The 22,570-nt window shown below is 36.7% G+C and overlaps 2 protein-coding genes and 1 long non-coding RNA gene across 4 annotated transcripts; 2 read left to right on the top strand and 1 right to left on the bottom strand.

Annotated features, from left to right (window-relative positions):
* Positions 1-1,137: 1,137 nt before the first annotated feature.
* Positions 1,138-9,584, bottom strand: hephl1b (hephaestin-like 1b). Its single transcript, XM_058790397.1, has 19 exons — positions 9,402-9,584; positions 7,787-8,031; positions 7,488-7,700; positions 6,671-6,859; positions 6,268-6,522; positions 5,727-5,898; positions 5,483-5,622; positions 5,236-5,367; positions 4,940-5,145; positions 4,632-4,776; positions 3,852-4,064; positions 3,157-3,358; positions 2,949-3,088; positions 2,735-2,860; positions 2,435-2,541; positions 2,024-2,243; positions 1,656-1,795; positions 1,369-1,531; positions 1,138-1,268 (listed from the first exon to the last, which is right to left on the bottom strand). The coding sequence occupies exons 1-19, from the start codon at positions 9,566-9,568 to the stop codon at positions 1,195-1,197; spliced, it is 3,249 nt and encodes a 1,082-aa protein (XP_058646380.1). The 5' UTR covers positions 9,569-9,584; the 3' UTR covers positions 1,138-1,194.
* Positions 1,169-3,163, top strand: LOC131548828 (uncharacterized). Its single transcript, XR_009273245.1, has 4 exons — positions 1,169-1,308; positions 1,408-1,516; positions 1,663-1,724; positions 2,692-3,163. It is a non-coding gene; the product is annotated as an uncharacterized LOC131548828 (long non-coding RNA).
* Positions 9,585-11,484: 1,900 nt separating the features above from the next.
* On the top strand, positions 11,485-22,527 carry LOC131548815 (E3 ubiquitin/ISG15 ligase TRIM25-like). 2 transcript variants are annotated; one of them, XM_058790408.1, is made up of 6 exons: positions 11,485-12,110; positions 12,744-12,839; positions 12,958-13,074; positions 13,384-13,537; positions 13,688-13,747; positions 20,949-22,527. In XM_058790408.1, the coding sequence occupies exons 1-6, from the start codon at positions 11,532-11,534 to the stop codon at positions 21,476-21,478; spliced, it is 1,536 nt and encodes a 511-aa protein (XP_058646391.1). In that variant the 5' UTR covers positions 11,485-11,531; the 3' UTR covers positions 21,479-22,527. The 2 variants fall into 2 exon arrangements, with proteins under 2 accessions (XP_058646391.1, XP_058646390.1); XM_058790407.1 differs by having other exon boundaries at positions 12,958-13,191.
* Positions 22,528-22,570: the final 43 nt, after the last annotated feature.

Genomic DNA, 22,570 nt, shown 5'->3' with positions numbered 1-22,570 from the left:
GATCCTGGACCACAAAACCAGTCTTAAGTCGCTGGGGTATATTTGTAGCAATAGCCAAAAATACACTGTATGGGTCAAAATGATAGATTTTTCTTTTATGCCAAAAATCATTAGTATATTAAGTAAAGATCATGTTCCATGAAGATATTTTGTAAATTTACTACTGTAAATATATCTAAACGTCGTTTTTGATTAGTAATATGCATTGCTAAGAATTCATTTGGACAACTTTCAAGGCGATTTTCTCAATATTTAGATTTTTTGCACCCTCAGATTCCAGATTTTCAAATAGTTGTATCTCGGCCAAATATTGTCCGATCCTAACAAACCGTACATCAATGGAAAAATTGACACTTAAGAATGGTTTTGTGGTCCAGGGTCACATATCTTAATGAAGGTGTAAGGAAAAGGTACTGACCTCTTCTCTCTAGGTGGTCTTGCAGTAAGTTTCACATTTGAATGTTGGTAGTTGTTTCATTTTGATACATACAAACATTAGCTATCCATTATTTAAGCTTTCTTTTTCAAAACTACATATATTAATTTATATATTTCTTAAATTACTCTCACAAAATCTAAATATTATCCCTTTATTTATTATCATAAGATTTGTAAGCTAACAGAAATGTATGAAATACCTAGATTTTAACTCAGATATTCTTTATCTTGATGATGAAAATTGTGCCTTTATTGTAACTTCAGAAGTACAAATAATCAGCTTTTTTTCTTTTACTACCGTTCAAAAGTTTGGATTTGATACAATTTTTTAATACTTTAATTCCTGGATAAATGAATGCAGCGAAGGCGAATTCAATTTAAGTACACTGTTACAGAAATCTTTTTTCAAGATTGACAATAATAAGAAATGTTTAAGAAAATCAGCATATTTGAATGATTTCTGAAGCGTCGTGTGACACTGAAGACTGATGTAATGACTGCAGAAAATTAAGCTTTGCCATCAGTAGAATAAATTACATTTTTTTAAATAGAAAATTATTGTTGTTAGCTGTAATAATATTTCACAATACTTGTTTCTGTATTTTGATCAAATAAATACAGCCTTGGTGAGCATTAAAGACTTCTTCTTTTAAAAACATTAAAAAGTCCTACCGGCCCTAAACTTTTGAATGGTACAGTGTTGGAAATAAATCTGTTTAGAATGATTGTGGTCAAGTAGCATATGTCCACAGAAGATCATGTCAGTTTGAGCATGAATATTGTGAGCAGAAAGCAAAGGATGCTTAAATCTGTCCTCACTCTGCCACCACCTGGGGAAGAAAAAAACCACAGACATCATATCTCCAAACCGTGAGTACACATTTGTGAAATAAAGCCATAAGAGATAATGCCAATAAAACTGTAACTCACCTGATTGGGGTTTGACAATAAAAGTCGTCTCCATTCCAGCACGGATGTGGTTAGCAACATGACAGTGCAGAAGCCACGTGCCATTGACCTCTGCCACCATCTCCAATGTCTGAAATGTTCCTGGGATCAAGTCATACACGTCAGTACGGTGAGCCTCATCTGCCTGAGAAAAAGAGTCAGGATAATGTTTGCATTTAGTGTTAGAAAACCGCTTGCAGAAAACACTTTAGTAATTCATTGAAAAAAAAATCATTTTATTTTATTGAATCTGATTGCGTATTGTGCACCTTGTAGGTGAAGGTCTCAGCGTGGAAATGGACGGTGTGAATGTCTGCTTCATTGCCCATCCCAAACAGGTACCAAACCACCCTGTCTCCCTCCACCATTTCTAGACCATGAAGGTTTGCATAGAGCTTCCCGTTGATCCCTGTCAATAGTGGCAGAAAATAAAACTCTGAGACAAAATTACACTAATGTAGTTTCTACAAGTTTCCTTTTTACATTTATACTCTGATGTACAACACAAATAGTAAATCCCATTCAGTCCATCATATATCTAATAATGCCTCCTAGTGGTCATAATTAGACTTTTTTTTAGCATATCACAGCAAAATACTTAACTAGGGTTGGGTTGCATTTACTTGTGAGACCTCACCATACATCTTGTTGCTTTTCTGAAACTCAGCATCTCTCAGAAGAGGTTCTGAGCTGTTGTAGTAGGACTGAATGTTTTCCTCCAGGTACCAGGATTTATTCTCATCAAACACCATGAAGAGGAGAGCAAATTCTCTATCCACATCCGTTCTCTGTCTGTCCTGGTCCAGTACACCTTTCCTGCAGATTATTAATGGACCAATGAGACCGCTGGCTGTGTCCTATAAAATATTACAAATGCATAAATAAATATCGTTTATGATATTATTATTACTGTCACAATAAAGAAGGCAAAGTAAATAAATAAACAAACAACAATAACATCATTATGCAATATAAGAAGAAGAACTATTATTATAATATGACATTCAGCAAGGAATTAAAACTCTATTTATGTTATTAAGAGCTTTACCTTAACAAAGTCCACAGCTGAGCGGTAGGCAAATGCAATGCAGTTTGGGTCAGACACTCCTGGACCGGATTTCACTGGAATGATCCACCGGTACTGAGTCATATTTCCTGCAGTAAAGAGTTTCATTTGCATTCACAACAAGAACATTATGTGTCATCTGTGTTGTAATGGTAAACGTAGCAGAAGTCAGGTAATGCTCAAAACACACAGCTTTACGAATCCCTGAAGGTGTCTTTGTCTGTTTCTACATTTCACAGGTGAGATAAGGAGGCAAATGGTGGATGTTTCAACTTCCTCTACCTGGCATGACAGCCTCTGGTTTAGAAGAAGTCCTGACTCCATGTGCCTGTATTGAGTAAGGATGACCGGCTTTGTTCATGAATGTGATCAGCAAAACCTGACCTACTTCAGCTCGGATTATAGGTCCTAGAAAACACACACAGATTATCATTCATTAATTCAAATGAGGAAATATTAGGTGAAACAAACTTTTGAATGGCTTATATTAAGTCACCTAAAATCTCCAAGTGTTCCTCTTGAGGCTGTCTCAGTTTCCTTGTCCTGAAGGTGGCATCAGTGTATTCTCGATAAACTGCTTTCTTATATCTGGAGCCTAGTCTGTTCTTTCCCATTCCCACAAATAAACTGCCAGGACTGAGACAAGAATCTGATTACGAATGCCATTCAAACACCGCAACACTAACAAAAGCTGTTAAACCAACCTGTTGTCCTCGGTCGTGTTGAAGTTCTGCAGCTCCCAGGTGCGATCAGGTGAGTAGTCCCACTCTACCTCTTCAGCACAGATGAAATACTCTACAATCTGAAACTCTGAGAGGTCCTTATCTTCTGAGCCCATCACTCTATACAGCTGTCTCATCCCACCAACATAGTGATCAGAGACTAGACAGCTCACCTCAAATACACCTACAGTCACAGGAACTTATGTAAAAAAATTTGAGAGATTGCAAGGGAGCAGTAGATCCACTAGAGCGGCTTCTAGTGGAAACTGTGAAGTTATACATTGTAAAACATCATTTGCTCAGACTGTTCTCTCAGTGAAAGGTGTTAAAATTTTGTTATTGGTTGCCTGACTATGTAAAATCTATTGCAAATTATAATCATTTTTTAAAAAGCTACGAAATCTTGGTTGATACATCAACAAACTTGTAGTCATGTTTAGTTTACTTATATTGTAAATGTGTGTACTACTTGTTTTTTGTAACTGTAATTTATAAAAGCTCTCCTAGGGACAAGTGTTGCAAATTAGCTTCGGCTGCAAGCACTATGGTACATGCATGGGATGACTGTTATTTCAGTTTCATCTATGTTTATTGTATCTGTCCCTAACAAATAAAATATCAGACTTTTATTGCTTAAATGTGTGTTTGTGTGTGTATAGATAGATAGATATACTGACCACTGACATCTGGTTGCATGGACACTGTGACTGTAGTGTGTGGGAACAGGCCCAGCGTGTCACGAGTTGTTCCCTGTCTCTGGAAGGTGTTGCCTTGGAAGTAAATCCCATGCATGTCCATCTCTGTGCCAAGTCCCATGAGGTGCCATCTGACCTTTGACCCCTTATTCATCTCAAGGCCAGGCAGGTTCCCATACATAAAGCCGTTCACAGCTACATTACACAAAATCAAGAAAGATCTTGAATGGATTTTAAACTTTCAGCTGATATTTGACCAGTACTCTGGGTCATCAAAATTGGGCTTCTGATTTTTAAGCCAAAAATGTGCTTCATTTGTCTGTTTACCGCTATACTTAAATACGTAATCTGTCTGTGTATAGTATTGACTTAAAGCTGACATTTTAAGTAATTTAATAATTTGATATCATTGGATAAAGTATTAAATTGTGACGATCTTAAAAGGAAGATGAGCGTCCGGCTCAAGACTACGCTAGTAGGTGGATATGTTATTTCAAAACTATACTGTCTGACCAAAAACCAGACAGATTGCCACCTTACTAGTTGGGTCTTTGATTTTAAGAACTACTTACAAAAGATGGAAAATACTAATTAAAACAACAGAAGATGAATTATAGAGAAAGTATCACAAATTAGTCATAGCATGCATGTGTCAAGTTCGTGATCAGAGGTGTATACCAGAGACGGAACTTTGAGTATGTTCAGAAAGGCAGACAGAACTAAGCTCTGTGTGTGTGTGTGTGTGTGTGTGTGTGTAAATACCATGCATTTTATTGGTCTCCTGAAACTCCATATTCTCTAATTCCGATTCATTGGTGTCATATGTTTCAATGTTCTGATTCAAGTACCAGCTGAGATTTTCATCAAACACAGTAAACAGCAGAAAAAACTCCAGACTGACGTCTTTCTGTAAGAAGAACCATATCATACATGTGTACCTACATATAAAAAGTAATTATTTTAAAATACAATTATGGCTGATGTGCATATGGGTCAGGACGAGATTTAATATGCAAATTATTTTGAATATCTCTTTTCATGGGCCAATCCAGCACCCAATCTTATTTTACCTGAGCACCTTTGGAATCCAGTGCATCTTTCTTACAAATCAGCAGGGGGCCTATGAGACCAGAGTTGGTGTCTCTGACCGGATCGCTGGAGGAGAAGTACAGGTAGGAAATACAGGGAGGGTCACTTTCAGACGGTCCCTCCCTCAACTGCCACCTGTAGGTGAACGTTTCCCCTGGCTGAACCTGATATCCTTTCCTTTTTATACCTACAGTACATTCAAAGACATTTATCTCTCTAGAGCAGATCAAACCTTTTGTTGGCATAAGTTAGAAAGATGGTGTAAAACAAGTCTCACCATCTTGATAAAAGACACCCTCAAAGGGTTTGTCGTAGTGGAGGCCGTGAGGCTGGATACTGTAGATTCTGTCAGCCTTGTTCATAAACATCACCTGAAGGGTGTCTCCAACTTCAGCCCTCAGTACCGGACCTGCAGGCACCATGATAACTAAATGTGACTGAAAGGTTTGAATCAAACTCATAAAACACTTTTTAACTAACAGAAGTTTAAAATATTAGTGGCATTATAATGATTTAGATCTTACCCAAAATGCCTAGATGATTCTCAGCACTGGTTCGTCTTCTCTTTAAGGTGAAACTCTTATCTGTATATTCTCTGTAAACCGCTTTCCAATACTTTCCACCAAGTCGGCCACCACTCATCCCAAAGAACATCTCTGAAACACTAAGGACAACCAAGAATTATTATTATTAACTTTATACTCGCTTTCATAATGGTTTGAAGTGTATGTAAAGTGTGAGAATGTGAAATATAATCAGATATTAGACCTCCCAGGATTGGTCAGCGACTCATTGGTCAGTTTGTCCATCCCTGATGGTGCATAGTCCCACCGAATCTTCTCAGCAGCAATGAAATACTTCCTAATCTTCCCACTGAGATGAACTGTGGAGTTCATCTCATCCTTGCACGACGAAACTTTGAACAAGGCCTGCATACCAGCTGTGGAAGACAACATGGAAGAGCATGTTCCATGTAGGCATAGGTACAGTAAGTACAGCTCCTTAAAGAAACTGAAATTTCTAAAAATATTGGTCAATATTAGTTAATTTCTTTTTTGTTCTAAATCAATCAAATCTGACAATAATTTTAAAATGAAATTAACTTCTTTAACTCAAATAATCTTAAACATGCCACATAATCATCCTTAAATGAAGGAGCCCATGTTTGAAAACCTATACTATACCAATATAAATATTACTTTTTAATTTAGATTCTATTATGAACGTTTTTTCTACACTGTATAGTATTTATTTATTTATTTGCCCTTGTTATGTTGTCATGTTATCAACATGCTAGGTAAAAAATTACCTTTCAGATGATCGTTGACTTGGCAGTTCAAGAGCCATGTTCCTATTGTCGCAGGGACCATCTCTGCAGTGGCAAAGGTGGCAGAAAACAGACTCAGGACATCCACACGGTGCCCGCGGTCCAGGAGTGTGTGTCCGTGGAAATAAACAGAGTGAATGTCGATCTCGTTTCCCATGCCAAAGAGATGCAAAGCAACCGTGTGGTTTTGGCAAAACTCAATGCCTGGTAGGTTGCCGTACATGTACCCATTAATGGCTAAAAATGGGTGAAAAATTACGTAATGACTCAAACTGTGCAACTTCATGTGTTTCCACTGCAAAACAACTCACCATACCATTTTATTTTTGTAGTTAATGTCTGAACAGCGACAGTAGTACTTCAAAGTAAATAGTCAGGTATGTACCATGCATCATGTTGGATTCTTGGAAGTCTTCTCTGGCAGGGTCCACTCCATATGGATCAGAGCAGAAGGTCTGGATGTTCTCCTTCAGGTACCAGCTGATGTTCTCATCCACCACACTAAACATGAGGACAAGTTCCTGGTCCACATCAGCACGTTGATCTTGATGGTGGTCTGAAGTATGCAGGGTTCCTGAGAGCGAGATTTTGATTTGATATGCAATTCAATACATGCAATACATGTCTAATTTTAAACAAGTGACAAACAAAGAAAACAAAAATAACTTTATTCAACAATTTCTTCTCTTCTATATCAGTCTCCGCCACACATTCAAGAGAACACCACAACGCATTCCTCTGATTGAAAACAAGGTGCAGCGCATCCGGGTTGTGCATCAGAACACCGGCGCATGCATGTGTCGTGGTACTCTCATGAATGCATGTCGAAGACTGACACGGAAGAGAAGAAATTGTTGAATAAAGTCGTTATTTTTGTTTTCTTCGCACACAAAAATTTGCTTCATAACATTATGGTTGAACCACTACTGTCACATGGACTATTATAACGATGTCCTTACTACGTTGCTGGGCCTTGAAGGTGTCAGTTGCATTGCTGTCTATGCAGGGTCAGAAGGCTCTGGGATTTCATCAAAAATATCTTAATTTGTGTTCTGAAGTTGAACGAAGGTCTTACAGGTTTGGAACGACATGAGGGTGGTGAACTAATCCTTTAAAGCAACTCTAGTTGACCCTTATCTAAAATGTTTTTTTTTGTTGTTGTTGTTGTTTTCTGACAATGAGAATGTCTGCTGAAGCTTTACCTTTCTTACAGGTGAGAAGGGCTCCAATAAGCCCAGAGGAAATGTCTTGTGAAGCGCTGACGTGGGAGTGGTAGGCCCACGTCAGGCAGTTGGCGTCACCCTTTTGAGGAGCATAATCTGGCTTCACAGTCCAGATGTAGGTGTAATTTCCACCCGGTGGAACCCCGTCATCCTTCTTCAGAGTGTCTGAGGTTCCGTCTGGATACAGCGCACCTGGTGGAGACAGGAGGAAGTCAACACAAGCAAAAGTAGAATATTTGAAATATATAAGAAGCGAATGAGAGAGAAATAGGTTTTACCTTCTGAGTCCTTCGTATAGAAGACACCGTGAGGATGCATGGAGTAACGTCTGGAGGCAAAGTTCTTCAGGTGCACGATGATAACATCATGGACCTCAGCCCTCAGTATGGGGCCCAGATAGCCCAGCCAGGTGGGTTTGGGGATCTCTTGAGAATAAGAAGCATCTGTGTACTGCTTGTATAACGCTTTTTTGTACACACTGCCAATCCGTCGAGGCCCACGCTGCAGGAATATCGATGCATACCTGGGCAATAAGAAAAATAAAACTATTTTCCAATAAAAGACTAATGGGATTATAAGAAATGGAGGAGATTATTGTAAATTTTTAAAGTAAAATAAAATTAGAAAATAAATTGGCAATTCAAGGAAACGCAACTTCGAGAAATCCATTATAATGCATAGAAAATACACCTTTAAAGGTATTTTGACCATTAAACATTACAAATCCATCACTGAAATGTGTCAAATAACATATGTTGTGTTGTGAGCAATGTACCGTATATCTAATTACTAAACTCAAAAAATGCAGGGAGTATTTAAAAAAAAAAAAAAATCTTATAATATGTCTTTATATTCAATAGGCCTTTATTTGTGAATGAGTGAAAATAATTTTATTTAGTGTGTAAAATTCAAGGATGGTAGTGGAAATTTCCTATAGTGGGCACTGGTACCAGGAAAGCTATATCAGATATATTCCCCAAATGAATACAGTATATCAAATTACCAGATATTGTCTAGAAAAGGTCAGTCCTCAAAACTGTCTGTGTAAACAAGAAAGAGAGAACAGCAGAGTAAAGGTGCAGGTGGGAGGATGCCAAAAAAAAAAAAAAAATCTCTCAAAAAGAATCATGTGACGGCATGTCTGAGTTTCCAAAAAAGGCATAATAGCGTACCTAATTTTGTGGTCTGATAGTCCAAGATTTTTTTTTTTTTTTGCCAGTTAATGCCGTGTGTGGTGCAAAAAAAATACAAAATAAAAATGTAATAGATAACTATACAAAAAAGTAATGAATTAAAAAAAAAAAGATAAAAATATCATAGACAGCTGAATTTCATTGTATGAACTAGAAAAGAGTGAATATAGAATACAGAGATACTGGTAACACTTTACAATAAGGTGTCATTCGTTAACATTAGTTAATGTATTAATTAACATGAACAAACAATGGATACTACATTTATTACACCCTTTATTAATCTTTGTTAATGTTAGTTAATAAAAATACAGTCGTTCATTGTATGTTCATGTTAGCTCACAGTGCATTAACTAATGGTAACAAACAAAACTTGTAATTTTAATAATGCATTAGTAAATGCTGAAATTAACATTAACTAAGATTAATAAATGCTGTAGAAGTATTGTTCATTCAGGAATTTTATATATACTCAGTATATATACACTATACATCACACTATACATTTGATGGACTATTTTAAAGAAAAGCATAAAAATATATAAACATCTACTATTTTGTCCTGTTTCAATCAGATGTAACTAATAAAAAAGTTTATAGAATGTGTGTTTGTGTGTGTGTGCAGTGTGTGTGTGTGTGTGTGTAATTAATATATATAAATAATAATAATAATAATATAATACATAAATAGTAATCTCACTCGTCCACTGCAATAGGTTTCCCAATTATCAGATTATGGCCGCTCGGTGCGTAATTCCAATCTTCCTCTTGAATTCCAATGTAGAAAGTTCTGTTGATTCCAGACACTTGTACTATCACAGCACAAAAGATGCTCAAATTTCCCAGACAGGTCCAGAAGGTAACCATAGTCTCAGAAAAACACGACTGTCCTTGCTAAAGTCCTCAAATGATTCTCAGCAGGAACGTTCTGTGTGGCCCTGCGTTATAATGTGACAGCAAAGACATTAAGATGAGCAGTCATGAGCCATGATGACAGGCTTCTGGGATTCACACACCCATGAAATTCATGGGAAGCCCTTCCCTGCCGGAAGAATCCATCTGAGACGGCTTGCTGTAATATGGTAGCTGGTTTGTAGTTGGTCATTAGCTGATTCAAGCTGGCCATTAGCTGGTGCAACCTGGTAAATCATCTTGGAATAGCAATAACAAACCAGCTTGTCACACTAGTTTAAAGTGGCCAAGAAGATTTTAAACATGGACAACCAGTTAACAACCGGCTTGCACCAGCTAATGACCAGCTAGGAACCAGTTATCATGTTCCAAAACACAGCAACTGGATTTTAACACAAGTTTTAACAGAGTTTTAATATAAAATGGTATGGCTTGAATATTCATAACTGCATTTCAGTTGTATGAGAGTCTATATAAGAATTTGATTCTATCTGAATGATAAACTGAGATGTCTGCTATTATAGCCTAATTGTGGATTTGAGATTTGTGATACAAAAAATAATTATTGAGGGAAAGGTCCCATAAAACATTTTGTCCCAGGCCCCATGAACTTTAGCAATGACCCTGCTATCTCCAATATTACAAATGTTAATATAGTTACTATTGAATATTTTCTATAACACAAAAATATCCAATATTTTCTACAACACGTAATTTTTATGTTTATTTTAAAGTCACAGAACTATGGGAAGCACATTGCCGACACAAGAAAATAAAATCATATTTTGGTAAATCATAATTTTGAAATAAAAAAATCATAGTCATAAGTCATAATTATGAAATTAAAAATAGAATGCACATTTATGGTAAAATTGGAAATTATGCCATTAAAAGTCACAGCTATGGTATTAAAGTCATGACTTTTTGTCTTTTCATTTTAATTTATTTTTTCATATTTTGACTTTTTATGTAATAATTAGGATAAGTAATAATTTAAATTTTTTCCATTATTATTTGTAGTTGTACTACAGGTATGATAAAGATAAAATAAAAACCACATAAATAAAATAATAATAATAAAAAATAAAAAAACATTTTCATCATTTGTTTGACTGAAATAAAAAAATAATGTATTTTATGCATGCTAGTTGCCAAGGCAAAAATTCACAGTTTTATTCAGTTTAACTTGATGTACTAAAATAACAAAAACGAAAAATATATTAACTATATAAAAGTATATAGAAGTTTTAAAAAATAAAAATGCACAATAAAATGACTAAGATTGCAACTAAAATTAAAATATCTAAAATAGCATCTTAATAAATATGAATTATTAATTAATTTATTTTTTGGTCCCACTATATTAGGTGGCCTTAACTACTATGCATTTACATTTAAATTAATAATTTGATACAATGAACTTATTGTGTACATACATGTTTTTACATTGCACTTATATTTAAAACAAATACCTGCATGTATTTACATCTGTAATTAATATCTGTAATTACATTTATAATTACACTGTTGACCCATCTCTTAGCCTACACCTTAACCCACATTTAAACTTACCCATACCACACCACAAACCTGCAAAAGTGTTTTGCAACACATGAACACAATAAGTGCACTGTACTTATTTTTTGATGTAGGTACATAGTAGTTAAAGCCACCTAATATAAAGAGTGGCCTTTTTTTTTTTTTAAGTACCGCTTTTAAATCATCATTGTGATTTACCAAAGCATGAAAATAGTGACACCCTGTGGCTGAAATTCTTGCAGCATTGTAAGTACAGGCTGAGATACAAACCGCCTCCTACTGGATGACTCCTTACACTGAGTTTCATTTTTTCAGAAACAAAAGCAGGATACGGAAAAGAGGTTTTCCCGCGGATTCATCCCCGTGTGCACATAGTGAAATGGCAGAAGCCAGTATTTCAGTAGCTCCGGACCAGTTCTGCTGTCCAGTATGCCTGGATCTCCTGAAGGAGCCTGTGGCTCTTCCCTGTGGACACTCTTACTGTATGGACTGTATTACAGACTGCTGGAATCAGGCTGAAGAGAAGGGGGTCTACAGCTGTCCCCAATGCAGACAGGCCTTCACTCCGAGACCTGTACTGAGCAAAAACACCATTCTGGCTGAAATGGTGGAGAAACTGGGGAAGACAACACTCCTACCTGCTGCTCCTGCTGGTCCTGGAGATGTGGAGTGCAGTGTCTGTACTGGAGGAAAAGGCAAAGCCGTCAAGTCATGCTTGATGTGCATGAACTCCTACTGTCAAGTTCACCTTGAACAGCACGAGACTTTCTTCAAAGACAAGAAACACCATTTGATGGAAGCAACTGAACGGCTCCAGCAGATGATCTGTAAGACACATGACAGGCCTCTAGAAGTTTTCTGTCAAACTGACCAGGAGTGTATTTGTATGATGTGTATGCTGGACAAACACAAAAATCATAAGACTAGAACAGCTGCAGCAGAGAGGACAGAAAAACAGGTATGAACTTTTCATTTTACATTATAAAAAGTAAAATTTTCCATTGATTGTAGTTACTAAATAATGTGATTGTTTTTAAGAGGATGTACGTTGTTTCCCTCCTTTTTCCTTTTTTATTGATTAATTTACTTGTGGAAGTGAAGCCGAGCCATATTTGTTTGCTTTATGTATTGTATCATATTTGATGCATCTGGCTTTAGATAGCTTATAATGTAATGAGATCTTTATAGCAGAATACTACTACTAGCATACTACTAACAAAGAATACATGTAAATATCAGTTGTCACTCTATATCTTTCAATAATATGTCACAGTAAGATGATATTTAAATACTTAAACTTTCTGATATTAATTTTAGGGGGAAATAAACATAAATACAGTGGGGGTTCCTCAAGTTCCTCAAAAGCCTGATGTATCATATGATTTTCCTAATAAAATTATGTATGAATAATCAAGTGAACCTATGTTGTTTCAGTCCAGTAAATGTTCATCTTGAAACATTAATAACAATATAAAAGTTATTTGGCACCAGTGGTCTGTATGATTTACTTAGGATAATGATTTTTGAAAATCTAATAGGAACTGGTACTGAAGGACATTTCACAGTTAACTGTTAATTCTTTGTTCAACAGAGGCAATTAGAGGAAATACGCAGAAGATACAATGAGGAAATCCAGCAGAAAGAGCAAAAACTTCAGGAGCTTAGAAAGGCTGTGGATTCTCACAAGGTGAGTTTTTAGAGGAGAACTGCGTTTAACTGGAAAAGGTCAACATGGAAGTCCAGTGTCGGGCCAGTTTCCATACTGTCTGAGATGTTCCATACTGTGGCTTTGTGTGTCCTAACAGCGCTCCGCTCAGGCAGCAGTGGATTACAGTGAGAGGATCTTCACCGAACTGATCTACTCCATTGAGAGAAGACGTTCTGAGGTCACACAGCTGATCAGAGCTCAGGAAAAGACTGCAGTGAGTCAAGCTGAAAAGCTCTTGAAGAGACTGGAGTCATCAATTGATTTACTGAAGTGGAGAGACACGGAACTGGAGCAGTTGTCACACACAGACGATCATATCCATTTCCTTCAGGTTACAGGATCCTGATACTAAAGAGGACTTTTACTAAGTTTATTCATTGATAAATTCTTTAACCAATAATATAAGGATTATAATCTGTGTAACATTTATGTAGAGTAGAAGTATCATTTAAATCCTGCATAAAGTTGATTTCATTTATTTAAGCTTGATGTCTTTATTGTAATTCTGTTTTTGTGTCTGTAGAGTTTCGGGCCTCCCATTTTGCCTTATGTGAACGTACTCAACATCACTATCAGTTCCCAGATCTCTTTTGACAATATTGGAAAATCTGTCTCTCTTTTGAGAGGGAAACTGGAAGATTTCTATCAAGAGGAGATGGAACGTATTTCTGCTAGAGGTAAAATACTGTTTACCTGATGCATACTTTAACTTATATATGTGATGTATACAATATATTTTATAGTACTCATGTTGTATAAATGTTTAAACTGTATATTTGAAATATATTTGAATTAAAAACATCACACTTTTCCTTTGGTCTCCATAGTGAAATACATCCAGATCACTGCCACCAATAATCCCAAGACTAGGGAGGAGTTCTTACAATGTAGGTGTTCTATCCATCAGTCTGTCTGTCTGTTTATGTCTCTCTGTCTATGTCTCTGTCTTTCTCTCTGTCTGTCTGTCTGTCTATCTGTCTGTCTGTCTGTCTGTCTGTCTGTGTCTGTCTGTGTCTGTCTGTCTGTCTGTCTGTCTGTCTGTCTGTCTCTGTCTGTCTGTCTGTCTGTCTGTCTGTGTCTGTCTGTGTCTGTCTGTCTGTCTGTCTGTCTGTCTGTCTGTCTGTCTGTGTCTCTCTCAATTCAATTCAATTCAATTCAGCTTTATTAGCACGACTGTGTAGCACAATGTTGCCAAAGCATTAACATATATATAACAACAACATAACCCCCCCCCCCCCCCCAAAAAAAAAACACAACATAAATAATAATAAATAAAATCCATCTAAATAAATGAAAAGATAAAGTAAGTCAGTTTAGAGTTAATCATGTTTAACATCTAACATTGTGAATGGTTAATACATATTTAGCAGCGAGTGCAGCTGTGTTATCATCTTCTCCAAGTAAGAAGGGCATTTTCTCAGTATCACTAAGTTCAGTAAATGATGGAATCAATGCTTCAAATCTGGGGAGAAATGTTTCCCTCACATTGTGATATTTAGGACACATCAGCAGAAAGTGTTTCTCGTTCTCTATTTGCTGTAGATCACAGTGTCTACAGATCCTCTGCTCTCGCTCTGTCCATGTTTGTCTATGTCTTCCTCTCTCTATTTCTAAATCATGGTTACTTAATCTGTATTTGGAGAGGATTTGTCTTTCTTTGAATGGTTTGATCAATAAATAATTGGCAAATTTAGTGGTTCTGTTTAGGGTTGAGTAGCATTGGAGTTTATTTTGAAGGTCAAAGTGTATTTTTAGAGATTCATCATGAGTATCTTTCAGATTTTTGTCAATTTCTTTAATAATGGCTTTGGGGTTGTAGCTGTAGTCGGTGAGGAGCTGGGTTTTATGGACTAGCTGAAGAGCGAGCGTGTTTAGAGGATGAGGTTCTGCTGAGGTTTCATTGGCGAGGAGGGCTTTATATCGGATTGAATCAGGATCAGATCGATGGAGGTGATGCCAGAACTGAACACATCTCTTCTGGATCTCAATGTTCAGTGGGTATAAGCCTAATTCAGCTCTGCAGGCATCATTGGACGTACCTCTATGGACCCCTAAAATGTTTTTGATAATTTCTAGTTGTAGTTTTTCTATTGATGTTTTATCCCAATTTTTAAAATGTATTATTGGTCCCCAAATTTCACTCCCATACAGTAGAATTTGTTTAATGATTGCGTGATATAATTTGATCCATGTTTTAATTGGTAGTTTTAATTGGCCAAACCGTGATTTGATAGCATAAAATGCCCCCCGGGCCTTCTCATTCAAGGCCTTCACAGCCAGACCGAAGCCCCCTGATGCAGAGATCTCGATGCCCAGGTAAGTGTAGCTGGTGCTGTGCTCGAGGACTTCTCCTCCGTAACTGAACTGGTATCTGCTTCCCTGAGACCTGGCCTTCTTCTGGAACACCATGACTCTGGTTTTGTCCAGGTTGACTGTCAGTGACCATTCCTCACAGTATTGTTCCAGCAGGGCCAGGCTGTGCTGCAGACCCTCGGCTGTGGGGGACAGCAGAACCAGGTCGTCCGCATACAGCAGGCATTTGACTTCAGAGTGGTGCAGAGCGAGGCCCGGGATGCTGGCGGAGCGGTCCAGAGCTTCTGCCAGCTCGTTGATGTAGATGTTAAACAGGGTTGGGCTCAGACTGCATCCCTGCCTCACTCCATGACTCTGCTGGAAGAACGCACTTCTGAGATTCCCAATTTTGACCGCACATTTACTGTTTTTATACATGGATTGTATAACATCAAATGTTTTTCCCCCAATGCCAATTTGTAATAATTTGTATAGTAAACCATCATGCCAAATGGAGTCGAAAGCTTTTTTAAAATCAACAAAACATGTAAATATTTTTCTTTGTTTGCCCTTTAGATTTTTGTTAATTAGAGTATGGAGAGAATAGATGTGGTCGGATGTACGTTGTTTTGGTAAAAAGCCAATTTGTGATTTATTTAGGATGTTGCGTCTTGTAAGGAATGTCACTATGCGGTTGTTTATTATATTGCAGAAAAGCTTTGCTAGGTTACTGCCCACACAAATACCACGGTAATTACTGGGATCGAATTTATCTCCTTTTTTATATATAGGAGTGATCAGTCCTTCAGACCAGGTTTCAGGGAAGTCACCAGAGGATAAGATCAGATTGAATAATTTTGCCAGAGCTTGAATGATGTAAGGGCTGCTGAGTTTGAGCATTTCATTACTGATGTTGTCTTGTCCACATGCCTTCTTTAATTTGAGATTTTTAATGTGCTCTGTTATTTCTGATGATGTTATAATCATGTCCAATGGGTTTTGGTAATTTTTGATTGTTTTCTTTAAATCTTCTAGTTTTCTCTTTGTTTTTGTTTGGGGCTGGTTGAGGTCTGGTTCAAGTTTTTGGTAAAGAGACTGTGCCGCACTGGAGTAATGTGTTTGATTTGGGGCTTTCAAATTTTTTAAAGAGATTCCAGAAATTGTTTTGGTCTATTGATTCATTGATTTCATCAATTTTAGCTTCATAATATTGATCTCTTTTGTTGCAAATGAGCTTTTTATAGTTTTTCAAGCTGTTGGAGTAGGCGAGGTGTAGCGTCTGATTGGCCGGTTCTTTATGCTTTTTGTTAGTCGTCAAAGGTCTTTTCTGAGACAACTGCATTCATTATCAAACCACATATTCTTTTTTTATTTTTTGTTTGTTTGTTCTATGTTTGTTTGGTCGTTTAGTGTTAGATATAGTGGCCAAAGTTTGAAATATATAATTAAGATTGGATGTTGCTGAGTTTATTCCATTAGTATCTGGAGTGAAATCTGTGGACATAAGGTCGTCCAGCATTTTTAGTATAACAGAGCTGCTCATGTTTTCTTTGAATTGTTCAGCGTTAGATTGGTTCCAACTGAGTTTTGGTTTTAAAGGGAACAGTTTTTCATGTTTGAGGGGAGGAGTACTGACCCGGTCACATGACTGTTTCAGGTAAAGGACTGTTTGGCAGTGGTCAGAAATGGGAAGTTGAGGTCTAACTATAAAGGCATTAATAAAATTTGGGTCAATGTCTGTAATTGAATAATCAACTACACTGGCTCCTAATCTGGAGCAGTAGGTGAATCTGCCTAAACTATCTCCTCTGGTTCTGCCATTAATGATGTATAGTCCTAAACCTTTACAAAGTTTTAACACTTGTTTTCCATTGGTGTTGACTAAACTATCATAGCTGTTTCTTGGTGTGATAATTAAAGAAGAATGAAACGTGGTGTCGTTGGATATGTGATTATCTACAATATTCACATAATCAATTTCTCTTCCGGTCCTGGCATTTAAGTCTCCACATATGAGAATATGTCCTCTTGACTGAAAGTGTAAGATGTCGGTCTGTAGCTGTAGAAAGCTTTGCTCATTGTAATAGGGAGAGTCGTGAGGTGGAATATAGAGCGCACAGAGGTAGAGATTATGCTGTGATATGACTGATTTCACTTCAAGCCAAATAGATTAATTTTCAATTTTAAAAATTTTTATCAAGTGCTTCAAATTGTCTTTGTGCCAAATAAGTATTCCACCTGAGTCACGGCCATATTTAATATTAGAATTTTTTAATGAAGGAACAACAATTTCTTTGTATCCTATTGGACAATGTAAAGCCTCATTACTGCGACGCCACGTTTCATGAAAGATACAAATGTCCATATCTGTTACACTGCTGAGTAAGTCTTGGTCTGCAGACTTGTTACCGAAAGTAGAAGATTGCAGACCCTGTATATTCCAACAACTGATTTTAAGAGACTTCATGAATAGGTTTGTCTGTAAAGTGTGTGCGTGTATATGTAAATATGTGTGAGTTATATCATGAGTCTGGAGCAGACGTCTTATCTGGTTGAGTTCAGCAGCTGCAGGGTTTTGTGGTCGTTGAACTGCGGCTGCGTAGCTCTTGTGTTGTGATGGTGGTCCGGCGGCTGCTCTGGGCTCTGTTGAAGGATGAGGGGTTCTTGTTGGCTGAGAGCTTCTCTTGTTGTTGAAGTTTCTGCTGTTTTCCGGTCCGTTTCCAAGGGCTGTGCTTTTCATCACTCTGGCGAAGCCTTTCACTCCTTGCTTGTTGAGATGCACATGGTCATACATATGATGTAGTCGTATATCAATGTGATGGGCGAGATGAACATTAGGAATAAGCGCACAGCTTCTGGAGAGTTCCACATTATTTCCATGAATCACGTGGAATGGTGGTAGTAATGCGGACAGAGTTATTTTTGCGTCTGGGAAACGTTGAGTGGCTCTGATTGCCAGCTCTCTGATCACAGGAGCCACATGGCCCTTCATGGCCCTTAAATCATTTGTCCCTGTGTGAATTATGATGTGTTTATAGTTTTCATTCAGGTTTCTATCAGACAGGACCTGAAAAGCACTTTTTGTGTTTGGGCACCAGATTTTCTTGGCCATCATATTTGGGAATAGAAGTTTCTCATTGACATATTTCCCATTGGAGTCGATCAGGATAAGGGCCTGTGTTTCTCTCAGGTCCTCTGCAGTGGAGATATCAATCTGATTTGCTGGATCAGTCGAGCTGTGAGACTCTCTCTTCATTGCTAGTTGTTCAGCGTGAGGATTTTTCACAAGGATCTCTGGGCACATTGATGGTTCAGGAGAAGACTCTTTAAGTGCTGGAACAGAATTGAGTTTTTCTTTCAAACTGTTAATGAGTTCATCCTTGCTGTGGAGTATTGACTTCAAGGCAGAGAGCTCCTCTTGCGTTTCTGCTCTGACTTCTGTTAGCTGTTTTCCTAAAGTTGATTTTATTTCACTCACTTCATCTTTAGTTTGTTGAAGCTCCTTTGACATTTCTTCTCTGTCTCTTTGCAGATATTTAATCTCTTGTCTCAAATTCAATATGTCATTTGTAAGTTGTTCCATGTTGTTGTTGTTGTTGTTGCTTAGGTGGGAGAGAATGAATTCTTTTAGCTCTACTACCTCTGTCTGTCTGTGTGTCTCTCTCTGTCTGTCTGTCTGTCTATTTATCTGTCTGTCTGTCTACGTTTCTCTGTCTTTCTGTCTGTCTGTCTGTGTGTCTCTCTCTGTCTGTCTGTCTGTCTGTCTACGTTTCTCTGTCTTTCTGTCTGTCTGTCTATTTATCTGTCTTTCTGTCTGTCTGTCTATGTCTCTCTGTCTTTCTGTCTGTCTATGTCTCTCTGTCTTTCTGTCTATCTATCTATCTATCTATCTACACACGTCGTCAGAATTGTTGGTACCCTTGGTAAATGATCAAAGGCTGTGAAAATAAACGTGCATTGTTAACCCTTTAGATCTTTTATTTAAAACACACTAAATAAATAAATAAAATCACAAAAATCTAAGCTTTCATTGGAGAATAAGAATTTAAAATGTGGAGAAATATCACTATGAAATAAATGTTTTTTCTCAAATACACATTGGACACAATTATTGGTACCCCTAGAAATTCTTATAAGTAAAATATATCTGAAATATATTCCCATTCATATTCAAAATTTTGAGCACACCAGTGTGATTATGAACATGAAATTATCCAGCCATGGCTTCCTGTTTCACAGAAATATAAATAGTAGGGAAAAAAAAACAAAGGCCAAATTCCAAATTAATCATCCATCACAATGAGAAAAACCAAAGAATATATTTCTGATGTGCAGCAAAAGATAATTGAGCTTCACAAATTACAAAGTGGCTTTAAGAAAAGAGCTAGAGCAGTGAAAATTCCCATTTCCACCATCAGGGCGATAATTAAGAATTTCCAATCAACATAAAATGTTATGAATCTGCCTGGAAGAGGACGTGTGTCTATATCGTCCTAATGCACGGTGAGAAGGAGAGTTTGAGTGGCTAAAGACTCTCCAAGGACCACAGCTGGAGAATTGCAGAAAAAGGTTGAGTTCCGGGGTCAGAAAACCTTTTTAAAAAATGATCAAACAGCCCCTACATCACCACATGTTGTTTGGGAGGGTTTCAAGAAAAGAAAATGCTTTTACAAAAAAACAATCTCCAGCATATTCAGTTATCAGACACGACTGGAACTTCAAATGGGACTGGCTTCTATGGTCAGATGAAACTAAAAATTTAGCAGCAAACACTCAAGATGGGTTTGGTGAACACAGGGATAAAAAGTACCCCATGTGTACAATGAAATATACTGCTGTATTTTTGATGTTGTGGACCTATATTTCTGCTGGAGGTCCTGGACATCTTGTTTAGACACATGACATCATGGATTCTATCAAATACCAACAGATAAAAAATCAATAAGTGACTGACTCTGTTAGAAATCTTATAATGGGCCATGTTTGGATCTTCCAACCGGACAATAATCCAAACACAAACCTCAAAATCAACACAAAAATGGGTCACTGAGCACAAAACCAAGCTTCTGCTGGCCATTCCAGTCCTCTGACCTGAACCCTGTAGAAAATGATTGGGGTGAACTGAAGAGAAGAAGCACCAACATGGAGCTGGTAATCTAAAGGGTCTGGAGTGATTCTGGATGAAGGAATGGTCTCTGATCTCTTGTCAGGTGTTCTCTAACCTCATCAGGCATTACAGAAGAAAACTCCTATACTATTTTGGCAAATAGAGGTTTCAAAAAGTATTGAATAAAAGGGTGCCGTTAATTGTGTCCAATGTATATTAGAGAAAAACATTTATTTCATAATGATATTTCCCCCCATTTTAAATTCTTATTCTCCAATGAAAGCTTAGATTTTTGTGAATTTTTTGATTAACAGATCAAAAGGATTAACAATGCAGATTTATTTCCACAGCTTTCTTTGATCATATTTACCATCTATCTATCTATCTATCTATCCGTCTCTCTGTCTCTGTCCATCTAATTTTTTCAAAGAATTGAATTGATTAATAGTATAAAGTCCATTAATTCTTGATTTCATAAATTTGTCTACAGTTATACAAGTTTTCTTTCTTTTTTGGCTTACTGTATACTACTAATTAAAACATAGTAAAGCTTGAAATATTACAATCTTTTTCATTTTAATACATTTTAAAATGAATTAAAAATTAATTTTACTGTTTAATTCTTTAAGTTTATTTCTAATCTGTGCATTTCTTTATAATATATATGTATATTTCTTGTTTTATTTCAGCTTCCTGTCAACTCAGTCTGGATCCAATCACAGCAAATACCCACCTCCATCTATCTCAGAGGAACACAGTAGTTACTTATACTGACAACGGCCAGCTGTGTATTTCACATCCAGACAGATTTAAAGTCAGCCCTCAGGTGTTGTGTAGAGAGAGTGTGTGTGGACGTGCGTACTGGGAGGTTGAGTGGAGTGGGAATTGTTGGGTGGGAATATCAGTGTCTTATAAGAGCATCGACAGGAAGGGTGTTGAGGGTGAGTTTGGATGTAATAATCAATCCTGGACATTGCGAAATAGTAACTTAGATCTGTTATTCGCACATAATTCTGCACACAGTAAAATCACTGCACCCCTACAGTCCTCCAGAATAGGAGTGTATGTGGATCACACTGCAGGGACTCTGTCCTTCTACAGCGTCTCTGACACAATGACCCTTCTCAAAAAAGTCAAGACCAAATTCACTCAGCCTCTCTATCCTGGCTTTATGGTTTTAAGAGGATCAAGTGTGAAACTATGTGATCTAACAACATGAGAGATGAGACAGTGTGATTCAGAAAAATAATTATCATATCAATATTTATCAGTGTTGTTATTGTTAACCAAAAACTGTTAAAACTATTTTATTCATTATCTGACTGAAATAAAGCTGAAATAATGTACTAAAAAGTTTAATAAAAAAAAATACATTAAACCTAACTAACAAAAATACAAAATTACTAAAACTTAGAGTAAATTTAACATGAAAACTGAACATATAAAAACAAAAGCTAATAAATACTATAATAGCACTGAATAGAAATAATACTAAACAAACAATATTGTACGAGTAAAAGTGTCACTGCAGTCCTTCACAATCATCATGTGTGTTTTCTGGATATTTACTCTTCATATTTCACATATGGGTATAAATGATGAAGCACTGGTCAACGAGTGACATTATTAATGTATTGTATTTCAATCTATTGCATTATGACATGAGTAAAATTTTGTTTTGAGATAACCTTTCTAAAGGATGTTTCTAATATGTGAGCCTGGACCACAAAACCAGTCTTAAGTCGCTGGGGTATATTTGTAGCAAATAGCCCAAAATACATTGTATGTGTCAAAATTATCCATTTTTATTTTATGCCAAAAATCATTAGGATATTAAGTAAAGATCATGTTCCATGAAGATATTTTGTAAATTTATTACCGTAAATGTATCAAAACTTAATTTTTGATTAGTAATATGCATTGCTAAGAACTTCATTTGGACAACTTTCAAGGCGATTTTCTCAATATTTTGATTTTTTTGCACCCTCAGATTCCAGATTTTCAAATAGTTGTATCTCAGCCAAATATTGTCCGATCCTAACAAACCATACATCAATTGAAAGCTTATTTCAGATGACGTATAAATTTCAGTTTTGAAAAATTGACACTTAAGACTAGTTTTGTGGTCCAGGGTCACATATGACGTATTACGATATTTTTACGATTGGTAATTATGTATCATTGCCGTTATTGGTCATATGTTGTGCCTGAATATTTTTGTATACCTGATGAAGGTCATACATTGTTAATAAAGTATTGTATAGCCTATATTTGCAATCATTGATAGTGTGCAGGATTGTTGAGGTTTTTT

This window comes from Onychostoma macrolepis, chromosome 10 (assembly GCF_012432095.1).
Source record: "Onychostoma macrolepis isolate SWU-2019 chromosome 10, ASM1243209v1, whole genome shotgun sequence".
Lineage (NCBI taxonomy): Eukaryota > Metazoa > Chordata > Actinopteri > Cypriniformes > Cyprinidae > Onychostoma > Onychostoma macrolepis.
Note: the sequence above shows the minus strand (reverse complement) of the source record. Positions and strands in the feature narration are given on the sequence as shown.

Bases quoted from the DNA above. Each gene is read 5' to 3' on its own strand.
- hephl1b (XM_058790397.1), bottom strand. From the start codon at position 9,568: ATGGTTACCTTCTGGACCTGTCTGGGAAATTTGAGCATCTTTTGTGCT. The intron at 6,860-7,487 runs GTAAAGCTTCAG...TCTCGCTCTCAG, and splicing joins CCTTCTCACCTGTAAGAAAG to GAACCCTGCATACTTCAGAC. The intron at 2,244-2,434 runs GTAAAGCTCTTA...AATATTTTATAG, and splicing joins CAGCTGTGGACTTTGTTAAG to GACACAGCCAGCGGTCTCAT.
- LOC131548815 (XM_058790407.1), top strand. From the start codon at position 11,532: ATGGCAGAAGCCAGTATTTCAGTAGCTCCGGACCAGTTCTGCTGTCCA. The intron at 12,840-12,957 runs GTGAGTTTTTAG...GTGTCCTAACAG, and splicing joins AGGCTGTGGATTCTCACAAG to CGCTCCGCTCAGGCAGCAGT. The intron at 13,192-13,383 runs GTTACAGGATCC...TTGTGTCTGTAG, and splicing joins ATCATATCCATTTCCTTCAG to AGTTTCGGGCCTCCCATTTT.